Source organism: Watersipora subatra, chromosome 6 (assembly GCF_963576615.1).
Source record: "Watersipora subatra chromosome 6, tzWatSuba1.1, whole genome shotgun sequence".
Taxonomy (NCBI): domain Eukaryota; kingdom Metazoa; phylum Bryozoa; class Gymnolaemata; order Cheilostomatida; family Watersiporidae; genus Watersipora; species Watersipora subatra.
In genome coordinates this window covers 3,698,817-3,713,029 of record NC_088713.1, presented here as the reverse complement: position 1 = coordinate 3,713,029, position 14,213 = coordinate 3,698,817, and the positions used below count along the sequence as shown (strand labels likewise).

Sequence of the window (14,213 nt, the reverse complement as noted above, 5' to 3'; positions counted from 1 at the left end):
AGTTTTATATTTAGAAAACTGGATTATAATGCCAAATTTGCTGTCATCAGGAGCCAAGTGTGCTAGATTTGCACCATTTTGACTAGTTATACTAAAAATTTTTCTGGGGGGAACCCCTGGACCCCCACCGAGAGCGCGCTCGGCACTCGACTCTTCCCACAGTACCATTTTCAAACATGTGGATACTGCCCTGACCCAATCCAATTATTGTATTATGAATGCGTGTTCATCTTGCGCCCTTACATATAGCTTGCCGCGGGCGAGTAACGGACTTGCGCAAGTTACTTCATTCTGAGCGCGTGAATAAATAGGTGACGAATAAAATACCCAACCACCAAGGATACCCATCGAACCGAGCGCTGTACTAGATGTACTAGACACTGTGAGGTGCCCGCAATAACTTTCGGAACTGTGGTTAGTGTACGACCTCTGACCCTCCAGTGCATAGCGATCGCACATGCTTAATTGATTTGTGAGTAGTTGTGAGTACAAGTGAGTTGCTGTGTAGCTAAGGATTAGTTAATTACTTAGCGTGGTTATGCAAATTTAAGAGATCTTACCCGACAATACTAGCGACGAGGTGGGTTACTTGGTTTATTGTACATTTTTACTATAATAGATCACTTATGTTTGAGATCGTTTGTTAACTTTTTGAATTATGCACAGGCATTTAGGATCCTATTTCGTGTTCAGATTATAATTTATTTTTACTGTTTTTTATGTTTAGATTTGCAGACTAAAACTAGGGAGAAACAGTTTTTATAGCATTTTTATACACATCGTTAGCTTTATAAAAAGACGCTTCCACATGATTGCCATTTATTATTTTTTAGAATCTAATTATTTTTTGTATCTATAAATGACATCTTTTGGCGAAACTATACGCCTAAGCTTATACGTATTTTGCAGAATACAACCGTAACGGGGAAACTAGAGAGTGCAGCGAGACAGCAGCTAATAGTTAGCGTGGTTGGATTTAGGAGCTGTGGCTCAAGAGCTTCGCGTCAAGATGCAACTTCACTTCTCCATTGTTCTGACCCTCTTCCTGCCGCTTCACGCAATTGCTAGGTCAGTTTGAACAAATACTAGCAGCCGTTACTTAACAATTACGTTAATTGTGTAGATCATCGTTGAATGTGCTTTAAATTTTGTATGATTCATAGCTAGAGTAGTCGGAACGGTTTATAAGCTGAATTCTGTTTCATATTTATGCGTATCCGTTTTTCTTGAAACAAACGGCAAATAACGGATGAAAAACCGGCGAATATATCAAAATGTTCAATGAACAAGTTTACCTATTTGACCCATTGAACTTTACTGTAATTAGAAATAAATTCTGTGATGAGCAGCATGATGTCGACACAAAATTTCAATTAAAGAAGTTACTTTTTCCTTCCCACTGTCCATCCTAAGTGGTCATTCCAAATAATTTTTAAATATGTCCCTGTATGAACCAGTGCATCAAACGTAAAACTGCATGGCACCAGCTGCAGACACACAGAGCCATAGCAATTTTCTAAATTCACATTGGCTGGAAGGGTTTTATAAAACAATATTTTTTCATGTATGGCTACAGATTTTTTAATGATTATGAACTAAATTGATATGCCACATAATAGCCTACATTTATAGCTATTTCGGTTTATTTTAAATCTATATTGTCTTGACCAGTTGTGTTATGATATTATGAGCCTACTTGTTAAAATTGTTTTGTTTAAGAATCAAACAGATTTTGAAATGAAACACTGAGGGAGTTTTCTTAGCGTTTTCGCTGGCTTATTGCTATTTCAAGTAAAAATGTACCAACTTTTCTAGAATCTAGTAAAACTTCTACATGTGAATTTACTCTTACTTACTTAATTACTTACTTCTGAAATCGGCTTCATATAGGCCTATGTTAAAATGGTTGGATGTTGGAACAGGAACAAATATTTTTTTTTGAAAATGTGCTGCAATTAATATGATTTGTATTATAGCCAAAACTGGGCCATATGTGAGTAATTATACATAACAGTTAGACTAAGTCATTAGAATAAATGAAATTTAGAAGTTAACGTCCATATCAAAACAACAGAATAACTAGTAGTTATTAACAAAAGGAAGTCTTTATTGTTACCTTAGCTGTAACTGTAGGATTGGCAGAAGCATGGAAGTATATGTGCTGACAGGAATACTCTCTAGGACTAATGCAAATCTAGTTTAATCTCTACCTTTTGACTGGTAATGAGGTGCAATTGAAACTAGTTGAAACTAGCTGAGTTTTTGTACTTATTACCTTTTCACTTGCTTGTTATTTTGTTTAATTCTCGCTGTCTGTTTTCCTTTCACTTAAAAAGTTTGAATATTTTTTAGTTGCTGCACACTTTATGGTGTGAATGACCATAGTTTCTCGGTATGTTACGATTCAGGTTTTACGCCTTTATACATTCTACTGCATTCATTCACTAGAAATTCTTAGAAATATAATAACAGTAACATATTGCACACTATCGGTCACTATATACTTCGATCTTGTAAATTCGAATGATTATTCTTATAATTAAATCTTATAGAATTGAATAATTATTCTTACAATTACAAAAGGGTTGTCAAGTTTTTATTGCGATTTTAGGCCAAATTAATCCGTCTATTTATGTATAATCTGATCAGATGGGTTGGTTTTAGGATATTGCGTCAACTTTTCAAAAGCTTGATAACATATTTAAATATGTTTATATGTGTTTTGTATCATTATTATACCTAAACTACTCTACACAAAAATGGTTAAATTTTTGATGGGATTTCAAAAAACTTATTTGATGGGGGTACAAGGGTTTGGTCACGGCCGTTGACGGATAATTTTTTGGAAGTTGTGTGCGCATATGCATTTACCATAAATCTCCCATACAATCGCTTCGCTCGTGTTTGTTGTGGGAAATTGAAGAGACTAAATAACAATAAAAAACTACTACAGTAGACGCTCCTATATCGTATACCTCCTATAACATAAATTCCAGATAACGTAAAAATTTATGTGAAGTTTTTGCTTCCTACTACGTAAACATTTCCATATAACATAAAGTGTCAAGTCGGGCGAGTTTTTAAAATCGATTTGAAAGTTAGTTTATTTCGCCGTAATTGCAGTAGAAAAAATATTGTGCATTTAGCGTTATATCTATTAGATATATATATATATATAACTGTCGCGACATTCTAGTTCATTGTAGTAAATCGTTAAATGTGTCGACAAAAAGGCGAATAACTTAGCTGCGCAATTGCTCATAAATACAAGTGCGATCGATTGGTGCAGGTGTTACAGCGTCGGTCAACCAGTCTTAATGTCAGGAGTTGCAGTCTCGTCAGAAATTATCTTCATCCTAACCTTGACCCTTGGATTGTGATAGACGACGAACAGGTAGAACTGCTTTTTATAGTAAGAAGATTTTGTTGTTTTGCCTTATTGTAGATGCACAAAGATGTACATCTTTGTAGAATAGACTTTGCTCAAAAATGTGCAGTCTCTATCAACTTGTTGTAAATTTACAGCAATCATGGTCTAGCAATCATGGTTAGGATAACATCTTTAACCTAACCATGATTGCTAGGATAACATCTTTATCCTAACCTTGACCCCTGAATAGTGATAGACGAAGAGGTAGAACTGCTTTTTATAGATGTACAAAATAGATGTTATTGGCTTTACTTTGTAGAATAGACTTGGCTCAAAAATGTGTGGTCTCTATCAAGTTGTTGTAAATTTACAGCAATCATGGTCTAGCAATCATGGTTAGGATAACATCTTTATCCTAACCATGATTGCTAGGATAACATCTTATCCTAACCTTGACCCCTGAATAGTGATAGACGAAGAGGTAGAACTGCTTTTTATAGTAAGAAGATTTTGTTGTTTTGCCTTATTGTAGATGTACACAATATTTGTTATTAGCTTTACTTTACAGAATAGACTTTGCTGTTTAGAAAAATTAACAAATTGTTGTAAATGATCGTCGAAAATGTGCAGTCTCTATCAACTTGTTGTAAATTTACAGCAATCATGGTCAATAAAACCAGTGAGATTGATCATAAAAAGGAGAAAAGTTGTTGATGCAAACCAATATTTCTGCAGTTACAGTTCAGCCCACAAATTAAAAGAGTTAAGTCAAGTTTATTCTTTTTGCATGGCCAAAGGGTGAGTTCGGAAAGATTGGAACGGATTATTCAACTTACATGTATTTCACTGTTCTTATAACATAAATTCTCTATAACGTAAACGTTCTTGGAACTGATTATTTATGTTATAGGAGCATCTACTGTATAACACCAAATAAATACATAAACATGAATCTCTCTCATACTCTGGCCCGGTAAGAGCTCTTTGCTTGTGTCTTGGGATAGCGGTCGTCCTGTTTTTCTGTTTTATTACAGTGAACCCTCTCCATACGATTTTCATTTGTTCCACTGTTGGCATTATATGGCGAAAATTTTGTATGGAGGGGTATAGAAACCCATAGCAAATATCTAACTCGTACAACCCCTGGTAAAAATCATCTAAATTTTCTATTCATACTGTACATATTAAAAATTTATAAAAATAATATGTTAACCTTAGTAACTATGGTTTTCTACAGTAATTAGTGTATACTGTCATATTTCAACTTACAAGTTTAATGCGTTCTGGGACAGAGCTCGTATGTCAATTTACTCGCATGTTGGTGCAATTTATTTATATATAGATCAATTAAATATATGTTGATTGGTTTCCATACTCTAAAAAATGCAAATAACACACAAAACAAGATATTGTAACAAAAAGAACATTTTGGTCAATGTCTTAACTTACCACATACTTTCAAAAGGCAACAAATAAAAAAATAATGCAAAGAAATGTGATTGATTAAAATGTAAAATTAAATACATACAATAGCAGATAACGCTAGCATTTGCCCGGGAGGCATCAAAAAGTTATCCTTCATTACAATATTTGTCTTTGATAAATTTGAATTCGAAGCAAACTTTCATTTTAGACTGGACGTAATTAAAAGATTTCTTTGGCGTTTATAGTTTTAAGTTTCTCGCGGCTTAGCTAATTTTTCCTTTGTTTCGCTCTCACGACCAGACAGTCATTTTAGGAAAACCTATCTAAGGACGTTTGCCTTTGTTGCCCTTTCAACATGTTGCGAAAATGACGAACACAGGTGCCGCCACAAAGGGTTAATGCACGACCACTAGCCAACTTGTCTGAATTTCTATTTTTTATAGTCTTGATAGATAGCACCAGCCTTTTTACATAGTATCGTTTCAGTTATGCTGTCGCCGGCCAATTGTTTGTCTTTTATCCAAAGCCTCAGCAGTCTCTCCATCTTGTCGTGAAGATCGTTGTGCCGTTATCAATTGTTATCATTCGCTTTTTCTTTGCATTATCTTTCATTGTACCGTTTGGCTTGTGGCCTACGCACATTACTTTTAATTCACATAATTCTGCGCTGAAAAGCGCGCACAAAAAACACGGTGCAAAAGTTTAACCTGAGCAGTTGAAAAATACAGAGTGGTGCTGTTCTCATAAGACACCTCCAACATGCCTGGCCTCTGACCCGCGTGCTCGTATCTCAAACATAGTTTGTATGTTAGTCCTAAAACTTGCTTCAAAGCTGGCTCGTATCTCCTATGTTGGTACACTCGTAAGTCAAAGTATGACTGTATAGTGGTTATGATCTGCGATAAAGTGTAATGTTACAATGTTCTATGCGCTGTATGTACCGTAGGCAATGTATGTACCGTAGGGACTGTATGTACCGTAGGCACTGTATATACCGTAGGGAGTTCTTACTTTCGAGGCAGACTTACAACATAAATGTTGAATCGACTTTAAATGAATTTTGCCTAGTAAACACATACATAAAGCTTTCAGTTTTGGTATGTATTTTTAATGATTTTACTGAACTTCAACTTTTTATCACGAAATTTTATCACCTGTTTCCTGTTTCGTTTTCACTATAACTAATAATGCCGAACTGAGCAAGATTGAGCATTGTATTCATTTCATTTGTTGTTAGAAGAATTTTGCCAAATAGCATATCAGCATATTTGTTATTTCGACGCAATAAGCACACCGACTACCAAACTTGAATTTCGAGAAAATTTATTTTGATTTTGTATGGCTAAAAATATTTCGTAGGAAGAGGGTGAAAAATTAGCTTGTTTTACATCAGAGGGTGAAAAAATTGTATAACAGAGTTAACGTAACTTGAGGGCGCACTGTAATGTAAAGTTGTAAAGTTTAAAAGTACAAATTGCTTTTGACACCCTTCACCATGTCTCATAAACACCCTTGACCTTCAAAATCATCAAATGAACCTAAATAAGAGGAGAATGCTTACGATTAATGAAAAATCTAATATTAGATATGCGTTTGTTACTTTTTATTTCGTGGGAGGCTCCGGTCTCAATTGTGTTTCGCATGTAGAGCCGAATGTTTGCTCAAGGTTAACATCATATGTCGGAGAATTTGTAAGTTGAGAGATCATGAGTGGACGTTGTTTTTGTATTATCGTTTTCTTTATGGCTGCCCAAAGTATGAGACCATTCTCATACGTCATGCAGCCATAAATAAAACGATAAATGGTATGGTCTGCATTTTCAAAAAAAGTTTCGAAGTTTGCATCACGGTTTCTACTAAACAACTTGCCAAATATTTACTAAAAGCTGTCAGTAGTTTATAAATATATGGACTGCTATTTATGGCATTGCTTCATTGCATATTACGGTTGATAGCTTTATATCTGGTAGAAGCATCACTATTTGATGATTCTTCGTCAACAATCGTTGGTATTCAAAGAACACAGGCTTTTTGAACTCTGTAAATTGAAACTTGTCATTTTTCATATATAACAACCACTTTTGCCCTCTATTTTACTTGACACCTGAAAACATGTTTGCATACACAGTGACATTTTATGAGATTTCACAGAGCTTGTCATCAGACAGCATGCTGCTCTCACTAAATGAAAACTGATATTCTAAGCAACATAGGGTTACAGCTAGTGATAAGGGCTTATCACATCAACATTTCTCATTATCTCAGTTTTTTCAAGTTTTGACTTTTTCAAATCATTTGTTGTCACAATAATTGGGATTACTACGGAGATGCCGCTGTAAAAATAGATTCATGCACCCGAAAAAATTCTTGAGGTTTAATAGAATACAGCCGTATGGCGGCTGTATTCTATCCGCGATTATTCGTGGATTATGTGTACCATAAGTTGATAGCATTGTCGAGGCGATGCTGATAGGTCGGAAAAGTTTGCAGCTGTCAAACATTCCTGATAGTTCGCCGGGTATTCGCGACAGCCCCTCGCAACAGATTCTAGCTACACTCCTGTAAAGTTGTTATAAGGTTTGTACTACACTCCTGTCATAGGGTGTGGTTTTAATCACACTCCTTTAAATTTGTAAGGCCTTGACTGCACTATTGTCAGATTTTTCCTACATTTGTTCAGTGTGGTGTACATAATTTCCATTAATTTAGGAAAAGGAAATCGTTTGATAGCATTTTTCAACTGTACCTCAAGCTTAAGAATGTAGAATGAATTGATTCAGACTTCCCATGCACAGGGGACACATACATATAGGGTACACATACATATAGGGTACGCATACGTATAGAGTATACATACGTATAGGATACACATACATGTAGGGTACACACACACATATAGGGTACACATACGTATAGGGTATACATACATATAGGGTACACATACATATAGGATACACATACATATAGGGTACACACACATATAGGGTACACATACGTATAGGGTGCACATACGTATAGGGTATACATACGTATAGGGTATACATACATATAGGGTACACATACATATAGGGTACACATACATATAGGGTACACACACATATAGGGTACACATACATATAGGGTACACACGTATAGGGTACACATACGTATAGGGTATACATACATATAGGGTACACATACATATAGGGTACACATACATGTAAGGTACACATACATATAGGGTACACATACATATAGGGTACATGTACATATAGGGTACACATACATATAGGGTACACATACATACAGGGTACACATACATATAGGGTACATGTACATATAGGGTACACATACATGTAGGGTACACATACATATAGGGTACACATAAATATAGGGTACACATACATTTTGGGTACACATACATATAGAGAACAGAAGATGTTCAGATTCCATTCATGTATCTCTCAGAATAGCATTATTTGTGGCTTTGCCCTGCATTATGATTGAGTTGTGTAGGGAGTAGGTACATGTGATTGTGTGCCCTTAATGTATCACTAAAGCTCATGGCCTGAGATATTTATAAATAATTAGTTTACCTATTGCTTGGTATATAACCCAGACTTAAGTTTTTTTATTCACCTGTGCTTTGTCTTTGAATTAGTAGAGTATTTATTGCATTGATAGCGTATCATTGAAAGCCACATATAGAGCATAACTCCAAGGGCAAGTCTAGAATAATTGCAGATCTCATTAAGTGATAGATGTTTTTAGAGATTTTTTTATACATATGCAAAGAAAATCCAAAAGCACCATGGACTACACAGTTCATTACACTGATTTAACGATATAAAGGTTGATGCGTGGGGCCGCCAGTGCGACAAAAAACCAGAAGCTGATATCACCTTACTGAGTGATAATCTATGGATCTATACAATTTTAATGAGGGATTCCGTATCGATCGAAAGGTTATCCAATCATTGTTATCACGGTGTTAGTCTATGTTTGTTTTTTGCTGATCGTTTAATGTATCGACATTTATCTCGTTAAGTTGGTGCAACGAACTGTGCAATTTAAGGTGCTTTCAGATAAAATGGATAATTTCATTTTATGAAATAGATCATTTCATAAAATGAAATAGATGAAACCAAGAAGTGTAACTAATGAAATGAAGTAGACCTTGACATGTACATTTTGTGGTCATCCAAAATCAGTGTCCTAAAGCAAGATGTCAAATTTTGCAATCTATACTGGCGGCTTTGACATGTCGTTTGTTGCTATTTTTTGGTGTTCATCTAATGTACTAGATATATATATATATATATATATATATATAATAGATCAATAATACAATATAATACAATAATCTAATCAATATTGTAAATCACTGTGAGCATCTTACAGTTAGTACAATCTTATGCACTAGCAAAGTTGAACTCTTAGCATATCTTTTTATCATTGGTCATGCACACCAGCTAAATAACACTTAATATGCTGCAACCCAAACTCCCCAGCTGCCAAAAACAGAGTAACATTTTAGACAGATCCTTCGTATCATCTCATACGATAGAAAAGTATTTTTAATCATCTCTGGCAATAATTTGACATGAAATCAGGGTTTCTCACATGTCATATTTGACAATGTCAGCAGGTGTGACCTTTGACATTAGTAAGTTCTTACAAGGATATAGCTGACCATTACATCACTTTGGCTAGCTAGTGCTGGGTTCTGTCAAAAACGGCGAAAATGTCAATATCATTTTATTTGTAATAATACCAGCCAGTGTTTCCATTGCTGTTCTATTATCTGAATAAGTGCTTCATCTTTTTTGGCCTTAGTGTATCGGCTAATAAAGTCATCTTGTTAGCTTACGACCTTCTTAGGTTCGACCAACGTCTTTCGACTAACTTGTCATTTATTTAAAACTAATCGTTGTATAAGGATTTTTGTTGCAATATATTGCTGCAGCATCTTCTTTCGTTTGGAAAAGTGAAAAAAAAACTAGTTAGTCTATGCCAGGGTTCGGCTACCTGCGGCTCCAGAGCTGCATGCGGCTCTTTCATCCCCTTGCTGCGACTTCCTCTGACTTTGAACTTTTTTTACCATATGCCAAGTAATTCATAAAATATAGAAGTTTTATCACTAGATTTTGTTATATAATTTAAAAAATTGTAATTATGGTGATAAATCTAACATTGTCACTTGTTATGCGTTATTATTTATGTTCTATTATTATTACCTTATCACATGACCATCACATAGCTTTAACTTTAACATAGAAGTACAGAAAAACGTACTACCGGATTCGCGCAGAGGTCCAGATCGCTACGAGACACCTTCTGATATTATGTCAATGAACTGGATTAAACAATTAGTAATCTAGTAAGGCTGGCCAGCTACTTAGGTCTGCAATATCTGCAACAACACTACTGACAAACAGCAACATTAATAATACAGTTAGTACAACTTATAACATTTTATGCACCAATAAAACCACCAATATTATTTTATTCTTTGCAAAAGTGTTATTTTGTTTTCTCAGCAGTTAAATCACTATACATGCCACACCTGTTCGTTTTATGGTGTAAACATGGTATAAAAACATTAAGAGCTGAACAAAAAAATTACATGTGATATTTATTATTTTTTAAATTTTAAATATCAAAGGGGATTTGTGGCTCCCATTGTGTTCTTTCCTGCTGAAAAATGGGTCTAAATGGCTCTTTGAGTAGAAAAGGTTGCTGGCCCCTGGTCTAGGCCATAGTTTTAAAATGGAGGTACGCAGTGAACCCAATGTTTTAATGACAGTAATGCCTCACTTTGTGGTTGATCCGTGACCCCTACAGGTGACCTCTACAATAAATGAAAATTTGTGGAATAGTAACTAATACTAATAACTAATAATCAAACATTAATAGGTTCGAGGTCTGTAGAATATCATTTTGTATGTCGAAGAAGTACAGAGTTTTGTTTGTAATCAAGTAAGGGTGTTCCTTCACAATTTGCTCTGCTAGTATGATTTTCAGTGGTAGAATTCATTTGCTACTGGTTTAAATTACCAAACCTAGCAAAGTTTTTGTCTAAATTCAATCTTAACAAAAAATATTTACAAACGGGCCTTATTTTCAGAACTAAATAAGCAAAATAGGATTTGTAACTTATTGTATTTTTTACAAAGAATTTTGTTTTATTTTGTTTAAATATTGCAATAAAAATTGAATTACTTTTTGAGGCACACATAGTTTGCTGATGGTCTTTATTGTTGCAAGTAAATTTACATTGAACGTATCAACGCCTGAATTTAAAGGTTAAAACGATTGATCTAATAAAGTCGATTCTTTATTAATCGAAAGTATTTTTAAATTAAATGAAAGGGAACACTCTGTTATTTGAAACTATTTAATACTAAATAGTTAAAACCTGAAGAGTTTTATCTATTTAGCGATTTTGTTACAGGTCATTTATTATTTCACAGAAAATTTTAAATAATTAAATGTAATGCATATAAATAGGTATCAAGGATCGCTAAACATATTATGAAGTGTTTAATTTTCCATATCCATTTCCATAAACATAAATATTTCCATAATTTTATGGAAATGGATATGGAAATTTTACTTTAGAAATATGGAAATGTTATGGAAATAGAAATAATATGGAAATGAATTTTGGAAATGTTATGGAAATGGAAATAATATGGAAATGAATTATGGAAATGTTATGGAAATTGTGACAAACACGTAATCCCTGATAGGTATACAAATATCTCAAACGATAAGATAATGAGTTAATCAAAAATTAACTAATTAATTAAATTTTATATTATCTAACACCAACACATGACCAGCTTAAAGATAAGAATTGAATTAACCAATACACGCAGGCATAATTGTAAATATATGCACAGCCTTCCTGAATGAATATGTATTAATACGTATGCCAAACTGATATTGTAAAAAAGCAGTTGAGTGGCTAGCGATTCACTGATATATATTAATTATATTACCAATACATATATATGATTACATCTAGTCACTGCCAATATATATGGTTATGTTGTGTTTTAACCATTATATCCGAAGAGTGTCAACAGGCATAAAACTATTCAAACTATTTTATTGAAACCAATAAATGGTTTTAAATAGGTTACGGAAATGTTCTCTTTCCATTAATTGAGATATTTATTTGTATATCTATTTATACGTGTTAAATTAATTTCTTTAAGGTTTTCTGTGAAATCATAAATGACTTGTTGCAAAAACATACTCACATTTTTGTTGTCACCACCAATAATAGTCTGTCGCCATGATAATGATGAGGCTCCATTTTTACTGTTTTTTTATTGGTCTCAGGCTAATGAAACTGCATTGTAAAGACATTTATATGTATTTAAGTATGTCTGTTGGCTATTACACTTGTGTATCCCGCCAATGTATTAGCAGCAGCATTCCTAGTTGCTGGCTTATCTCGAGTACTAACCACTAACGACGGTCTGGTAACCCTTGTTTACTCGCTAATTAGATTAACACGTTTGTTTCGTGACTGGAGAGCCTAAATGATTTCGTAACCCCAAAGCTCTCGGTCTCCCAGTCACTATGTTGGCAGGTAGGAGTTTACAAAGTGACCACTGGCCTGATAAGGAACCTAGTTGAACCAAACAAACTTCTTCCTCGTGTAACAAACATGGTTGGTATATGGAAGCAATCTTTTCGCGTGGTGTGACATGAGACGAGTTTTTCAATGATTGACAGGCTATATCTAGAAGGTTTCGCCTACAATATTTACTGTGAGACAAATTTGGCTAGGTGACAGCTGAAAAACTATCACATGGTGGAGATAGTCTATACATGTACTTATTCACTATGTTTCCATGGTGCGCAGTACTGCGAAGCAGCCCCCTCCGAAGTCGAGGGGATCGTACGTTTCCATGCTGCGCAGTGGTTTTCAGCAAATTAGCCAGAAAATAGAAATTGTGTAAATCGAATCGCTGGATGGATACATGGAATCGATCATGCGTACCGAACGTCAGAAAAGGTCTTTTTATGCTTTTATCATCATTATACTTTTATTTACAATACACATTCACAATGTTTTACAAACCTTAACACATTTTTTACAAATAATATATTTTTAATAAATATTTATATAAGTAATAGATTATTGAAATGTTACTTTAGGGCTTGCCACCTATTTTTCGAAAAGTGTTGGTATCGATAACAAAGTCCAGGAAAGTAATCACTTCATCATCTTTGTAGGAGCAGACCATAAGTAAATTTAAGTGAAAAAAATATCGGAAGAATAGCAAAAACAAAGATAAGCAGGATAACATTTTTACTAGTCTATGGCGCTCGAAGAATCTGTATCTACGGCATGAGAGTTATGCGCAGCCACTGCGCAGTCGCTGTTTCCTTGCTGCGAATTTGCACTGGCTTCGCACTGATCAGTGCGCAGTGATTTCAGTGCGAAGACGCCGTTTCCATGATTCGGAGATAGCGCAACTCCGAAGCACTGCGCATCATGAAAACATAATTATTCCTAAATCCTCCGAGTTGGGCACTTTGCAATGAGTGTTGTTAGCCTGCGCTTTCAAGTTTGATTATGACTTGAGTGATAAATGAGAATTATATAACAGAGTGTCCATAAAATCTACAGAGCTAAGGCAAGCCATGTTACTTTTTCTGACCAAAATGGTTTCTGCAATTTAATCAGGCATGGCGTGTTTCTATTCCATATTGATCTTTGACATTTTATTTTTAATACACCCATACTTACCTAGGACTTACTTACCTAGGACTTACTTACCTAGGACAAATACTTGCATTATTGTGTCTAAGCATTTTTCACCTGTTGGATGGAGTTGTCTGACTTAAACATGCAAATGTATACAGCAAATACCTCTGATCACTTTGAATCTCTGCCCTAGTCACCAATCAGTGTTAGTCACTAATCCAACTAGTCAAAGTTATCTCCCCGACAGGATGCTGCTTTTCGATTGTACTGGAATATGTTCGACAGTTAGTTTTCCATTAGTTCTTTTGAAGTTTTTTACTTGTTACTAAATCTTTGGGTTTATTCATGTGATCTCTTACAGTAAAGACTTGCACTTAATTACCCAAAACTCATTAAACTTCCGTAGTCTCGGATATAAAAATTATATTTGCATATATATCTATTGGATTTTGTGTCCGCCTTTTAACATACTCATTTTTTCTGCCTGCCTCTTTTATCCCTTTGGCTCCAAATTATTTTTTTTGTGCTCACCTAGTCTACTAGGAGTACAGTCATACCTCAGCAGACGCTTAATGAGTTCCAGGACTGATCTTCTTGTAAGTCAATTTTCTTGCAGCTCAAAGCATTATTTCATATATAAAATAACTAAATACAATTTAATCCGTTCTCATCTTCTAGAAAACCCACGTAAAGCAGGATATTATGATAGAA

General features: G+C 34.6%; 1 protein-coding gene across 1 annotated transcript in view; it reads left to right on the top strand.

Annotated features, from left to right (window-relative positions):
• Positions 1–469: 469 nt before the first annotated feature.
• LOC137398537 (protein scabrous-like) overlaps positions 470–14,213 on the top strand; it is a 72,244-nt gene continuing 58,500 nt past the window's right edge. The window contains exons 1-2 of the mRNA XM_068084663.1: positions 470–580; positions 910–1,068. Of these exons, the coding sequence (XP_067940764.1) occupies positions 1,010–1,068 (59 nt within the window). The 5' untranslated portion in view covers positions 470–580; positions 910–1,009. The remainder of the gene's footprint in view (positions 581–909; positions 1,069–14,213) is intronic.